The following is a 15610-nucleotide window of genomic DNA, read 5'->3' on the forward strand; positions in this document are numbered from 1 at the left end:
AGATACAAAACAAATCTTGACTTTAAACATTTATTAAAAACAAGAACACGGAAGTAAAACAGTTAGGCCTATTTGTTTCAAACAATATTTATAAATAGTAGACAAGCCTTCAAATCTTGTCTTTTACAAGTAGCCTATATACAGCACCCCTTGTATTTTATGTGTTAGGTTGTAATGTAGGTTCAATTTGTTTCCACTTTAGTATAGAAGACAGTGGTCTGGTTTCTGTACAGGACTGGAACAGCAAATAAGTATATTGTCAAATCAAAGTCTCATGGTTTTTGTAGAGGTAACATGTCTTTACTGGAGAATCAGTAATAATTATAATAGACTTCCCCCAAGTTACAGGTACAAGCTCGACTGGGGGGACCTGGGGACTTCAGTGCAATGTACCTACATATGTTGCGACCGAAGGTCGCAACATATGTAAGTGTATGTAAGTACATTGCAAGGAATGAGTGCATTCGCCATGTACTTGAAGGAAGCCTAATCCAATCACTCTTAGATTATCTCCAGTTTAAGTTTAAGAGTTTAAGTTTACCTTATTGTTGTAGGACTTTTGGTTTATTTAGCCTTATTGGGGTTAATTCACCCCATGGCTCCATTTATTTCAGTAACATCAGAACCAAGGAGAACCAGCTCTGGTGAAGAAACAACTGCTCATACTGTGATTTACATCCCATTTATCTTAATTTATCTTGGAACACTTACAAACCACAGATAAAAAACAAATCTTGACTTTAAACATTTATTAAAAACAAGAACACGGAAGTAAAACAGTTAGGCCTATTTGTTTCAAACAATATTTATAAATAGTAGACAAGCCTTCACATCTTGTCTTTTACAAGTAGCCTATATACAGCACCCCTTGTATTTTATGTGTTAGGTTGTAATGTAGGTTCAATTTGTTTCCACTTTAGTATAGAAGACAGTGGTCTGGTTTCTGTACAGGACTGGAACAGCAAATAAGTATATTGTCAAATCAAAGTCTCATATCCTATTGTGCGCTATTGGTTTCATTTCATTTCTTATCTATATTTACAGTGAAATCCCATTGTGTAATGTGTAGGCCTGTGTGCAGAAACATGTGTCCATAGTATTAATAAATGATCAGGATAAGTCAAGATAAATCAGGATATATCATTATACTTATTCAATTATATCCTATATTAATTATTTGTTTGTTCAGTAACAGAGGTTACTGTCTCCATATCCAGTCATATAAGTCATAGTGAAACTGGAAGGGATTGAATGAAAATACACTGAACAAAAACATAAGCTGATACATTTTTGCAGGGTTCTCTCTCAATATGGTGGTGATGAATGCACTTTTATTCAATGTTTTTCAAATGCTAAATAATGAACAAACCCCACATTCTTTCCCCATGTTAAAATGTACACATGCTAAATGATGATGGCTGATGCTTCATTCACTATATGCATTCAAATGCAGAGATTAACGTGTTAATGGTCACTCGTTGTCTGGCATTGGACAGATCACCTGCTAATGATCACATTTTGGATGAACTGAGACCATTTCACACCTCTTTGACTCTGATGAGTTTCAGCAGAACTACAGTAATAGGTCTATCATCACATGGAACTGTTATCACTCTTTCAGCTTTCTAGTGTGCAATGTTTCAGGTGTGTTAAAATGGCTATATGTTCTTGTAACAATCATTGCTATTATTGTTTGTGGTGACAATGTTAAAGTGCAATGTTTACTTACAGTGAGTGCACAACATGCTGCTGTTTGTTTTAAAAGGCTTTATACCCTGCTGTATATCAGTGGTTCCCAAACGTCACGCCAAGGACCCCCAAATAGACACTAATTTAATAGCCTTTACTAATACATATATAGGACATGGATGGATGGAAACATGACCGCAAGGACGTTCTATCTAGTATACAATCAATAAATGTAGAGATATAAGTTAACTGGAAAATATGAATGTTTTAAAACCTGTTCTGGGCCATATTTAAGAACGTACACAACGCATATTTCAAGGTAACACGTTTTATTTAAACCATGTTTAAAACATATATCAATAGAACAATTATTTACAAAATGTATTGTGCTAATTTCTTCTCAGTTGGAATTCAGCCAATGATGTGAACATAACACAATGTCTAATATAACATGTCTAATATAGGCCTACATAATGTGCAAGGGAATAATACATACAATTAGAAATGCTTATTTTAAAACAAAAATACATAAAACATTACAGTGCAGAAGAGAAAGAAAAACTCAATCAAATGCAGTTTGATGTGATGTCATATACAGTACTGGTATGTACAATATAAACTTGCAAGTGCAATATTAAATACAAAATGTAAAATAAACACATGAAATGTATATAATATACTAATATAGAATCACAGTCTGTTGTGCAGGTGAGAGACAACACTTAGCAGCAGATAATATCACACATGTAAGTGTATACATAACATCATCTATTAGCAGCACTGCAACAGCAGTGTGTATAGTATATAGTCATATAGTAACAGTCAGTGATAGTGCATGTGTTCTTACAGTATAACTACTAAGAGTACTGTGATCACAAATGGTACACCCCATGGGTCACACATGATCTCAGTTTCAGTTGACTGAAGTGTCTTAGGTAGCATAGTGTCCTGTCTGGATCAGTGTTGGCCGACATCACCATATTGTGGCGTTGTCATAGTCAAACATGTACTGTACACAAAATCCAATACCAATAACTGGGAGTGCATTACATTTGCAATGGTTGACCCCACAAACACCTTGAGACGGTCATAGGTGAGGCATGGTGATGAAGGGATGGTCCAACACCTGGTCAGGTGTTATCCTCCCCTCTGGATCCAGATGAAGCATTCGTTTCAACAGCACTCCAGGCCCTGAAGGGAATCGGTCTGATCCACACAGACATCAAACTAGACAACATCATGCTGGTGAACCAACGACAACAACCCCTCAAAGTCAAACTCATTGACTGTGGTCTGGCCGTTCCAGTCTGCAAACAAGGCCCTATATGTGTCATTGTCATTGTCATTGTCACAGAGGCTGAGGGCGTGGGCCAGCCCTGCAGCTCCATCGTCCATGTCAACCAGACCCGGGCTTCCCCCGACGTCATCCGAGTCTTCGCTTTGGGAAGGGGAGCACGAGGAGTCGGTCATGTCGCTGCTACAGCTGTTCTCCTCCACCACGGAGCGCTCTGGACTGAAATGGTAGGAAGGGGTGGGGGGCATGGTGAGAGGAAGCCCTTCGTCCTCGGCGGAAAACCCGAAGGGACAGCTTTTTTCCGGGGCATCCCCTGCTGGGGGTCCCTGGTCCACATCCAACTGGAGATCTTCTGGAGCCGCGCTCTGGTGGTCCAGTTGGTCAGGCGTATCATCTTGTAGTAGCCTCTCTAGTTCTAGCCTCATGACGGTGTCGATGTAGTGGGTCTGCGCGCGTCTGGAGTTGAACTCTACGCGTCCCTGAATGTTTGCGCAGCCGTCTTTAGTGCAGCATGGGAGGCATGCGTCCATCTGGCACTTGATTCCTGCCAGACTGCATTCACAAGTCTCTGGCTCACAGAAACCCTGGCAATTGCATCCAGAGTCCTCCCTGAAGACACGCAGGGAATGCAGCTGTCTCTTCTCCTCTTTGTCAATGTGCTTCACACCTGCTGCTCGCAGGAGTGCCTGTCTGTGCTTGTAGGAGTACGGCTGCAGGAAGCTGTTCCCATCCTCCAGCTCGGCGTCGGTGATGTGGACGTCAGTGTCTCCGTCTGGGACCTGGTCTGCAGTCAGTCGCTCAGATTCTCTCTGGTCAATGGTACCATTGGCCATCAACTGGTGTCTCAAAGCCTCAAGCTTCTCCTCTCTCCGTCTCTCTCGTAGTCTCTCTCTGCGCCAACTCCGTTGTTCCAGGGCGTGCTCTGCCATTGTGTACCTGCGGAGAGTGCTGTGCCTGTGCAACATGCCCAGACTGGCACCCCCGCGAAGGGGTACGCTAGTGAAACCCTGGCATTGTGGGAAGTAGAACACCGTCACCAGATCAAAGCGCACGTTGCTCTGCCTCCCTTCCAGCTTTGGCCTCTTCAGAATAGACTGGATGGGTTGACTGGCAGCAGGTGAAGCAGAACCATTAGTTGTAAAGTCCTGGCTTTCTGAGGAGCTGCTCTCCCCATCAGAATCCCATTCCGTGGAGGCAGGAGAAGGCAGGGACGATGATGGAGGTGAGGAGTAGAATGGATCTTCATCGTCGACCTCCTCAAACTTTCTTTTCAGAATACCTCTCATGACTCGACGGTGGCGCTTCACTCACGACGGAATCAAATATAAAGGAGAGCTGGAAAAGTAGACGTTTCGGACTGGTTGGTCCTTCCTCAGGCAAGATTCTGTTAGGAGAATGATTAGTTGTGCTGGAGCCCTGGTTTTATGTGTTCCTAATGGTGGGCGTGACTCATAGTCATTCGGCCAATTAGCTTTGTTGATGGGTGTGGTTTACTTGGCCATTGTTTCATTCCGTCCAATCAGAATCAATGGGTGTGTGTTCTCTTGTTCTGGTTTCTTTCATTTGTAGTGTGGTTTTTGTAGAGGCAACATGTCTTTACTGGAGAATCAGTAATAATTATAATAGACTTCCCCCAAGTTACAGGTACAAGCTCGACTGGGGGGACCTGGGGACTTCAGTGCAATGTACCTACATATGTTGCGACCGAAGGTCGCAACATATGTAAGTGTATGTAAGTACATTGCAAGGAATGAGTGCATTCGCCATGTACTTGAAGGAAGCCTAATCCAATCACTCTTAGATTATCTCCAGTTTAAGTTTAAGAGTTTAAGTTTACCTTATTGTTGTAGGACTTTTGGTTTATTTAGCCTTATTGGGGTTAATTCACCCCATGGCTCCATTTCAACAAAGAAAAATGTACATGTGTTTCTCTTTTGTTTCCTGAGCCCGGTGTCTAATGGCCCATTTGGTGTCAGTGACACCTCTATACTTCTTGTCCCAGGCTGGTTTGGAATGTGCTAATGTGTCCCCTATTCAAAGTCTGATTTCCATTGAGTGTTGGCTTTGTCTATGTGGCTGGGGAGTTTTGGTACAAAATCAAAACAACTTGTCTAATATTTTGGCATGTTTAATGCAGCTCTAAGGTATATAATGACATAGTAAAATGTTGAAAATGAGTGGAATGCCCATTTAAGAACTGGTTTTCCAGTTAATCTGGAGAAAAACCATTCAATGGTCGAAAACAGACTCCACTTGAACATAACAGTCCACTTTGGTTGAACAATATTTAGTCTACTAGTCTAGTGATCCATTGAGGAGTTTCTTAAAGTCAAAGCAGGAGCCAGCATAAATATAAAATAACGTTATTGGTATAGCAAATTCCAACAAGGCATTTCAATGTGCTTTGCACACATCAGGAAACATATATAAAATCATAACTAAAACAAAAATACATAAAACATTACAGTGCAGAAGAGAAAGAAAAACTCAATCAAATGCAGTGGGAAACAGAACAGTATTTCATTGTGATGTAAAATAAATAAGAGTGCCAGCATACCTGCTGTTTTCTGGGAGTTCTTCCACATGTGGTGCATAACAACTGCTGGTTTATAATAAACCTTAAAAAGCAGTATAGTAGTTCATCCAAAAATGACTTACTCAGTATCTGGATAAATATGTACAATCTAACTATTGAATAAGTGGATATGAATTCATTGTTACTGCAGCAGAGCCATTCATCTTGAGGATTTCTCCACATTATTTCAGTAACATCAGAACCAAGGAGAACCAGCTCTGGTGAAGAAACAACTGCTCATACTGTGATTTACATCCCATTTATCTTAATTTATCTTGGAACACTTACAAACCACAGATAAAAAACAAATCTTGACTTTAAACATTTATTAAAAACAAGAACACGGAAGTAAAACAGTTAGGCCTATTTGTTTCAAACAATATTTATAAATAGTAGACAAGCCTTCACATCTTGTCTTTTACAAGTAGCCTATATACAGCACCCCTTGTATTTTATGTGTTAGGTTGTAATGTAGGTTCAATTTGTTTCCACTTTAGTATAGAAGACAGTGGTCTGGTTTCTGTACAGGACTGGAACAGCAAATAAGTATATTGTCAAATCAAAGTCTCATATCCTATTGTGCGCTATTGGTTTCATTTCATTTCTTATCTATATTTACAGTGAAATCCCATTGTGTAATGTGTAGGCCTGTGTGCAGAAACATGTGTCCATAGTATTAATAAATGATCAGGATAAGTCAAGATAAATCAGGATATATCATTATACTTATTCAATTATATCCTATATTAATTATTTGTTTGTTCAGTAACAGAGGTTACTGTCTCCATATCCAGTCATATAAGTCATAGTGAAACTGGAAGGGATTGAATGAAAATACACTGAACAAAAACATAAGCTGATACATTTTTGCAGGGTTCTCTCTCAATATGGTGGTGATGAATGCACTTTTATTCAATGTTTTTCAAATGCTAAATAATGAACAAACCCCACATTCTTTCCCCATGTTAAAATGTACACATGCTAAATGATGATGGCTGATGCTTCATTCACTATATGCATTCAAATGCAGAGATTAACGTGTTAATGGTCACTCGTTGTCTGGCATTGGACAGATCACCTGCTAATGATCACATTTTGGATGAACTGAGACCATTTCACACCTCTTTGACTCTGATGAGTTTCAGCAGAACTACAGTAATAGGTCTATCATCACATGGAACTGTTATCACTCTTTCAGCTTTCTAGTGTGCAATGTTTCAGGTGTGTTAAAATGGCTATATGTTCTTGTAACAATCATTGCTATTATTGTTTGTGGTGACAATGTTAAAGTGCAATGTTTACTTACAGTGAGTGCACAACATGCTGCTGTTTGTTTTAAAAGGCTTTATACCCTGCTGTATATCAGTGGTTCCCAAACGTCACGCCAAGGACCCCCAAATAGACACTAATTTAATAGCCTTTACTAATACATATATAGGACATGGATGGATGGAAACATGACCGCAAGGACGTTCTATCTAGTATACAATCAATAAATGTAGAGATATAAGTTAACTGGAAAATATGAATGTTTTAAAACCTGTTCTGGGCCATATTTAAGAACGTACACAACGCATATTTCAAGGTAACACGTTTTATTTAAACCATGTTTACAACTTAAAACATATATCAATAGAACAATTATTTACAAAATGTATTGTGCTAATTTCTTCTCAGTTGGAATTCAGCCAATGATGTGAACATAACACAATGTCTAATATAACATGTCTAATATAGGCCTACATAATGTGCAAGGGAATAATACATACAATTAGAAATGCTTATTTTAAAACAAAAATACATAAAACATTACAGTGCAGAAGAGAAAGAAAAACTCAATCAAATGCAGTTTGATGTGATGTCATATACAGTACTGGTATGTACAATATAAACTTGCAAGTGCAATATTAAATACAAAATGTAAAATAAACACATGAAATGTATATAATATACTAATATAGAATCACAGTCTGTTGTGCAGGTGAGAGACAACACTTAGCAGCAGATAATATCACACATGTAAGTGTATACATAACATCATCTATTAGCAGCACTGCAACAGGAGTGTGTATAGTATATAGTCATATAGTAACAGTCAGTGATAGTGCATGTGTTCTTACAGTATAACTACTAAGAGTACTGTGATCACAAATGGTACACCCCATGGGTCACACATGATCTCAGTTTCCGTTGACTGAAGTGTCTTAGGTAGCATAGTGTCCTGTCTGGATCAGTGTTGGCCGACATCACCATATTGTGGCGTTGTCATAGTCAAACATGTACTGTACACAAAATCCAATACCAATAACTGGGAGTGCATTACATTTGCAATGGTTGACCCCACAAACACCTTGAGACGGTCATAGGTGAGGCATGGTGATGAAGGGATGGTCCAACACCTGGTCAGGTGTTATCCTCCCCTCTGGATCCAGATGAAGCATTCGTTTCAACAGGTCCATGAAAACGTCACAAGATGTTTCATCAGCATCGCAACGCAGGGAGGAGAACACTTCTTCCAGTGAGCAAATCACACATGTAAGTGTATACATAACATCCTCTATTAGCAGTTCTGCCTTTAACTCCTGCACTGTGTAATACTCCTCTGGTTCCTGGAAAACACAAAACAAAACATTTTTAGTGATCTGATTGAATGACGTGCAAAGACAGCCTATTCTTGAACATTTCAGAGATGAAGTTGTTACTCCAATATTAGTTGCAGTCATACCTTAAATCTCCATGTATCGTCTTCCTGAATGAAATAGCTGCAGGTTGTTTGTCCAGCATCCAAGAGGGATTGCTCTGGCATACCAAGTGTCAAGAGGATGGATTGAACCTGTAGAAAAAACACAGGATATTTCACATATTGAGAATATTTCATTAACAGTGTTAGGCTATAACTATGGATTAAACAGTACAGTCAGGATGCATGTAGTAATGTACAGTGCATCAGCACAATACTCACCACATCATATTCAGTCTTCCCGCCAAAGAGATCACGGAACAGCATCCCATTAATGTGTTCAATAACCATCATATTTTAGGGCTTTTGGAGAAAAATAAGACAGCCTCCAGTCACTTTTAGATCACTGCAGAGGGAAGGTGTCACAGAGCGAGGCAGGATTTAGGACCTAAACGCAGACAGAATAGTCAAGGCCAACTAGGCCGAAACGCGTATGAATTGTCTGTTCGTCAGAGGTAAATAAGATAATGTGAAAAAGGACATATTGAGTACTGGCATTTTCTTCATTCTATCATGCATAACTGAGCCTTGCACCTATAAGGATTTTGTTACTAACCTGTAGTGTAGCGGCAGTACTCTTCTCTGGGCAGCCAACAGAGTTGAATGAAGGAACTCAAAGAACAGGGGAGTAAGGCACAGGGATAAAAGGACACAGGTGAACACAACTGACAATCAACACTGTGATAGGCTGGGGAACTCAGAGGACACACTATCACAGTACAGGTTAGACAAGGCAGGCAAACAGTAACAAGGCATACAGGAAACACTAGGAACAATACAAAATAAAAGCACACAAGGGTAACGCAACTCAAACTGGAACTAAGACACAATATTACAAAATCACAGGAAAACAGTAAAGTAAAACTAACTAAATACAGAACATGTCACAGAACATGACAGGAGGGGTTGTGTGCATGTCTGTGTCCAGTTTTATGATCAAGTTAATTAATGCACGGTCAAGGAAGGCAATGATGTTTCTGCAACTGTCCATGCTATACATACCCTAATGTTAAATTGCTGCCCTGAGGGCAGCTTTTGGAATACTGGTCTCAGGGCAGCTTAAATGCTATACAAACACCAATGTTAAATTGCTGCCCTGAGGGCAGCTTTTGAATGCTGGTCTCAGGGTAGCTTAAATGCTATACATACAACCATGTTAGAAAGCGGCCCTGAGGGCATAATTTGAATGCTGGTCTCAGGGCAGCCAAATGCTATACAAACACCAATGTTAAATTGCTGCCCTGAGGGCAGCTTTTGAATGCTGGTCTCAGGGCAGCTTAAATGCTATAGTACCACAGACAAAAAACAGTCTAAGTCAAAATGTCATTCTGACCCCTCCACGAAAAGGCCTCGTTGTCCTGACCCCTTATCTATCATTTATACATTATGGATCAATAGTGTGGACTTTTTCGTCTGTGGCATTCATATAACCATTTTAAATTGCTGCCCTGAGGGCAGCTTTTGAATGCTGGTCTCAAATGATGCCCTGAGACCAGCATTCAAAAGCTGCCCTCAGGGCAGCAATTTAACATTGGTGTTTGTATAGCATTTAAGCTGCCCTGAGACCTGAGAAAATTCAAAATACAATTGAACCCGCCCCCCACTCTTAGCCCCGCCCCCTTTCACTATTAGCCCCGAATCCCACCCTTGCTGATTGGACGCACGCGAGGGCCAATGAAATTGAATGCTGCCCTCAGAACACATTCCAAGGCATATAAGTCACATCTGCGAAATATGACCCGCGCTACATTACATTTGGATTCACTTGGAGTGGGACAGAGGCAGACCCCATACCACAGTGTGTATTATGTAGTAACTCTTAGCAATGAGTGTATGAAGCCCGCGCATCTCAAACGGCATCTTCAAACCAAACACGCAGACCACGCAAACAAACCACTTGAATTCTTTCAAAGAAAGCTAGTGTCACTGAAGGAGGCCAAGTCCAGTATACACTCAGCTGCTACACCTGTAGCTAAAGCACAAGAATGCTCATTTCGTGCAAGCCTCTGCATTGCTAAAGCAGGTAAACCACACACAATTGGAGAAGAATTGTGCCTGCCAATAGCGAAAGAGATGACACGCATAATGTGTGGGGAGAAGATGGCCAAAAGGTTGAATATGATTCCACTTTCCAACGACACATTGTCGAGGAGAGTAGAGGCCATGGCAGATGATGTTAAAAATACACTGGTAGACCACATAACAAGTAGCCGCTACTATTCCATCCAGCTGGACGAGTCAACTGATGTCGCAGATTTGGCCAATTTGATGGTGTATGTTAGATATGAATATGATGGAGCAGCTCAGGAGGACTTTCTGTTCTGTAAACCACTAGAAACCAGAACTACAGCTGAGGACATATTCAATCTGCTTAACGCTTTTTTCCAAGAGAATGGGCTTGACTGGAAAATGTGTTGTGGAGTGTGTACAGACGGCGCACGGGCTATGACAGGTCGCCACAAGGGAGTTGCAGCGCGGATACGTGAGGTGGCACCGGGGATGCAATGGACCCACTGCAGTATACATCGTCAGGCCTTGGCGGTGAAGAAGATGCCAGGAGAACTTAAGGCTGTGTTGGACACGGCTGTGAAAACTGTCAATTCCATTAAAGCCCAACCTATGCATTCTCGCCTATTTCATGTGCTCTGTGACGAAATGGGCAGCGAGCATGTTCAACTGTTGCTCCATACAGAAGTACGGTGGCGAGAGGGAAGGTACTTACAAGGCTTTTCGAATTGCACAGAGAGGTACAAACATTCTTACAGGACAAAAGCTTCCCCATATCTGGTGTCTTCGACGACCATGTGTGGCTCAGTCAACTGGCATACGTGTCGGATATATTCTCTCGTTTTAACGACCTGAATTTGAGGCTACAGGGGCTTTCCGTCAATATATTTGATGTGCAAGATAAAATTAATGCTATTGTGAAAAAGATGGAGCTGTTTGAAATCAAAGCCAAGGCAGGAGATGTTTCATCCTGACCCTCGATAACGGAGTGAGGGACAGCATCGTTGCGCACCTTGTCTCACTCAGGCAACCGTTCCGTGAATATTTTCCAGTGACAGCTGAAGATAATAACTGGATGAGAAACCCGTTCAGCATTGAAACCTCTGAAATGCCCAAGGACTTCACTGCTGATGAGCAGGAGAGTTTAATAGAATTGTCTTGCGATGAAACACTGAAGTCTGCGTTCAGAAGACAATCACTGATACACTTTTGGATACAACAACACAGTGAATACCCCGCTCTTTCGGACAAGGCAGTACGCGTTCTCCTTCCCTTTGCGACGTCATATATCTGCGAGAAAGGCTTCTCTTCATTCGCCAACATGCCCAGACTGGCACCCCCGCGAAGGGGTACGCTAGTGAAACCCTGGCATTGTGGGAAGTAGAACACCGTCACCAGATCAAAGCGCACGTTGCTCTGCCTCCCTTCCAGCTTTGGCCTCTTCAGAATAGACTGGATGGGTTGACTGGCAGCAGGTGAAGCAGAACCATTAGTTGTAAAGTCCTGGCTTTCTGAGGAGCTGCTCTCCCCATCAGAATCCCATTCCGTGGAGGCAGGAGAAGGCAGGGACGATGATGGAGGTGAGGAGTAGAATGGATCTTCATCGTCGACCTCCTCAAACTTTCTTTTCAGAATACCTCTCATGACTCGACGGTGGCGCTTCACTCACGACGGAATCAAATATAAAGGAGAGCTGGAAAAGTAGACGTTTCGGACTGGTTGGTCCTTCCTCAGGCAAGATTCTGTTAGGAGAATGATTAGTTGTGCTGGAGCCCTGGTTTTATGTGTTCCTAATGGTGGGCGTGACTCATAGTCATTCGGCCAATTAGCTTTGTTGATGGGTGTGGTTTACTTGGCCATTGTTTCATTCCGTCCAATCAGAATCAATGGGTGTGTGTTCTCTTGTTCTGGTTTCTTTCATTTGTAGTGTGGTTTTTGTAGAGGCAACATGTCTTTACTGGAGAATCAGTAATAATTATAATAGACTTCCCCCAAGTTACAGGTACAAGCTCGACTGGGGGGACCTGGGGACTTCAGTGCAATGTACCTACATATGTTGCGACCGAAGGTCGCAACATATGTAAGTGTATGTAAGTACATTGCAAGGAATGAGTGCATTCGCCATGTACTTGAAGGAAGCCTAATCCAATCACTCTTAGATTATCTCCAGTTTAAGTTTAAGAGTTTAAGTTTACCTTATTGTTGTAGGACTTTTGGTTTATTTAGCCTTATTGGGGTTAATTCACCCCATGGCTCCATTTCAACAAAGAAAAATGTACATGTGTTTCTCTTTTGTTTCCTGAGCCCGGTGTCTAATGGCCCATTTGGTGTCAGTGACACCTCTATACTTCTTGTCCCAGGCTGGTTTGGAATGTGCTAATGTGTCCCCTATTCAAAGTCTGATTTCCATTGAGTGTTGGCTTTGTCTATGTGGCTGGGGAGTTTTGGTACAAAATCAAAACAACTTGTCTAATATTTTGGCATGTTTAATGCAGCTCTAAGGTATATAATGACATAGTAAAATGTTGAAAATGAGTGGAATGCCCATTTAAGAACTGGTTTTCCAGTTAATCTGGAGAAAAACCATTCAATGGTCGAAAACAGACTCCACTTGAACATAACAGTCCACTTTGGTTGAACAATATTTAGTCTACTAGTCTAGTGATCCATTGAGGAGTTTCTTAAAGTCAAAGCAGGAGCCAGTATAAATATAAAATAACGTTATTGGTATAGCAAATTCCAACAAGGCATTTCAATGTGCTTTGCACACATCAGGAAACATATATAAAATCATAACTAAAACAAAAATACATAAAACATTACAGTGCAGAAGAGAAAGAAAAACTCAATCAAATGCAGTGGGAAACAGAACAGTATTTCATTGTGATGTAAAATAAATAAGAGTGCCAGCATACCTGCTGTTTTCTGGGAGTTCTTCCACATGTGGTGCATAACAACTGCTGGTTTATAATAAACCTTAAAAAGCAGTATAGTAGTTCATCCAAAAATGACTTACTCAGTATCTGGATAAATATGTACAATCTAACTATTGAATAAGTGGATATGAATTCATTGTTACTGCAGCAGAGCCATTCATCTTGAGGATTTCTCCACATTATTTCAGTAACATCAGAACCAAGGAGAACCAGCTCTGGTGAAGAAACAACTGCTCATACTGTGATTTACATCCCATTTATCTTAATTTATCTTGGAACACTTACAAACCACAGATAAAAAACAAATCTTGACTTTAAACATTTATTAAAAACAAGAACACGGAAGTAAAACAGTTAGGCCTATTTGTTTCAAACAATATTTATAAATAGTAGACAAGCCTTCACATCTTGTCTTTTACAAGTAGCCTATATACAGCACCCCTTGTATTTTATGTGTTAGGTTGTAATGTAGGTTCAATTTGTTTCCACTTTAGTATAGAAGACAGTGGTCTGGTTTCTGTACAGGACTGGAACAGCAAATAAGTATATTGTCAAATCAAAGTCTCATATCCTATTGTGCGCTATTGGTTTCATTTCATTTCTTATCTATATTTACAGTGAAATCCCATTGTGTAATGTGTAGGCCTGTGTGCAGAAACATGTGTCCATAGTATTAATAAATGATCAGGATAAGTCAAGATAAATCAGGATATATCATTATACTTATTCAATTATATCCTATATTAATTATTTGTTTGTTCAGTAACAGAGGTTACTGTCTCCATATCCAGTCATATAAGTCATAGTGAAACTGGAAGGGATTGAATGAAAATACACTGAACAAAAACATAAGCTGATACATTTTTGCAGGGTTCTCTCTCAATATGGTGGTGATGAATGCACTTTTATTCAATGTTTTTCAAATGCTAAATAATGAACAAACCCCACATTCTTTCCCCATGTTAAAATGTACACATGCTAAATGATGATGGCTGATGCTTCATTCACTATATGCATTCAAATGCAGAGATTAACGTGTTAATGGTCACTCGTTGTCTGGCATTGGACAGATCACCTGCTAATGATCACATTTTGGATGAACTGAGACCATTTCACACCTCTTTGACTCTGATGAGTTTCAGCAGAACTACAGTAATAGGTCTATCATCACATGGAACTGTTATCACTCTTTCAGCTTTCTAGTGTGCAATGTTTCAGGTGTGTTAAAATGGCTATATGTTCTTGTAACAATCATTGCTATTATTGTTTGTGGTGACAATGTTAAAGTGCAATGTTTACTTACAGTGAGTGCACAACATGCTGCTGTTTGTTTTAAAAGGCTTTATACCCTGCTGTATATCAGTGGTTCCCAAACGTCACGCCAAGGACCCCCAAATAGACACTAATTTAATAGCCTTTACTAATACATATATAGGACATGGATGGATGGAAACATGACCGCAAGGACGTTCTATCTAGTATACAATCAATAAATGTAGAGATATAAGTTAACTGGAAAATATGAATGTTTTAAAACCTGTTCTGGGCCATATTTAAGAACGTACACAACGCATATTTCAAGGTAACACGTTTTATTTAAACCATGTTTACAACTTAAAACATATATCAATAGAACAATTATTTACAAAATGTATTGTGCTAATTTCTTCTCAGTTGGAATTCAGCCAATGATGTGAACATAACACAATGTCTAATATAACATGTCTAATATAGGCCTACATAATGTGCAAGGGAATAATACATACAATTAGAAATGCTTATTTTAAAACAAAAATACATAAAACATTACAGTGCAGAAGAGAAAGAAAAACTCAATCAAATGCAGTTTGATGTGATGTCATATACAGTACTGGTATGTACAATATAAACTTGCAAGTGCAATATTAAATACAAAATGTAAAATAAACACATGAAATGTATATAATATACTAATATAGAATCACAGTCTGTTGTGCAGGTGAGAGACAACACTTAGCAGCAGATAATATCACACATGTAAGTGTATACATAACATCATCTATTAGCAGCACTGCAACAGGAGTGTGTATAGTATATAGTCATATAGTAACAGTCAGTGATAGTGCATGTGTTCTTACAGTATAACTACTAAGAGTACTGTGATCACAAATGGTACACCCCATGGGTCACACATGATCTCAGTTTCCGTTGACTGAAGTGTCTTAGGTAGCATAGTGTCCTGTCTGGATCAGTGTTGGCCGACATCACCATATTGTGGCGTTGTCATAGTCAAACATGTACTGTACACAAAATCCAATACCAATAACTGGGAGTGCATTACATTTGCAATGGTTGACCCCACAAACACCTTGAGACGGTCATAGGTGAGG

The 15610-nt window shown here is 40.0% G+C and overlaps 1 protein-coding gene across 1 annotated transcript; it reads right to left on the reverse strand.

Moving 5' to 3' along the window:
• Positions 1–259: 259 nt before the first annotated feature.
• Positions 260–4269, reverse strand: LOC306919266 (cysteine/serine-rich nuclear protein 3-like; the record flags this gene model as incomplete). Its single annotated transcript, XM_079532080.1, has 2 exons — positions 260–303; positions 3042–4269. The coding sequence occupies 2 exons, from the start codon at positions 4267–4269 to the stop codon at positions 260–262; spliced, it is 1272 nt and encodes a 423-aa protein (XP_079388206.1).
• Between the last annotated feature and the right edge of the window lie 11341 nt (positions 4270–15610).

Source organism: Electrona antarctica, assembly GCF_951216825.1.
Source record: "Electrona antarctica genome assembly, contig: scaffold_25, whole genome shotgun sequence".
Taxonomy (NCBI): Eukaryota; Metazoa; Chordata; class Actinopteri; order Myctophiformes; family Myctophidae; genus Electrona; species Electrona antarctica.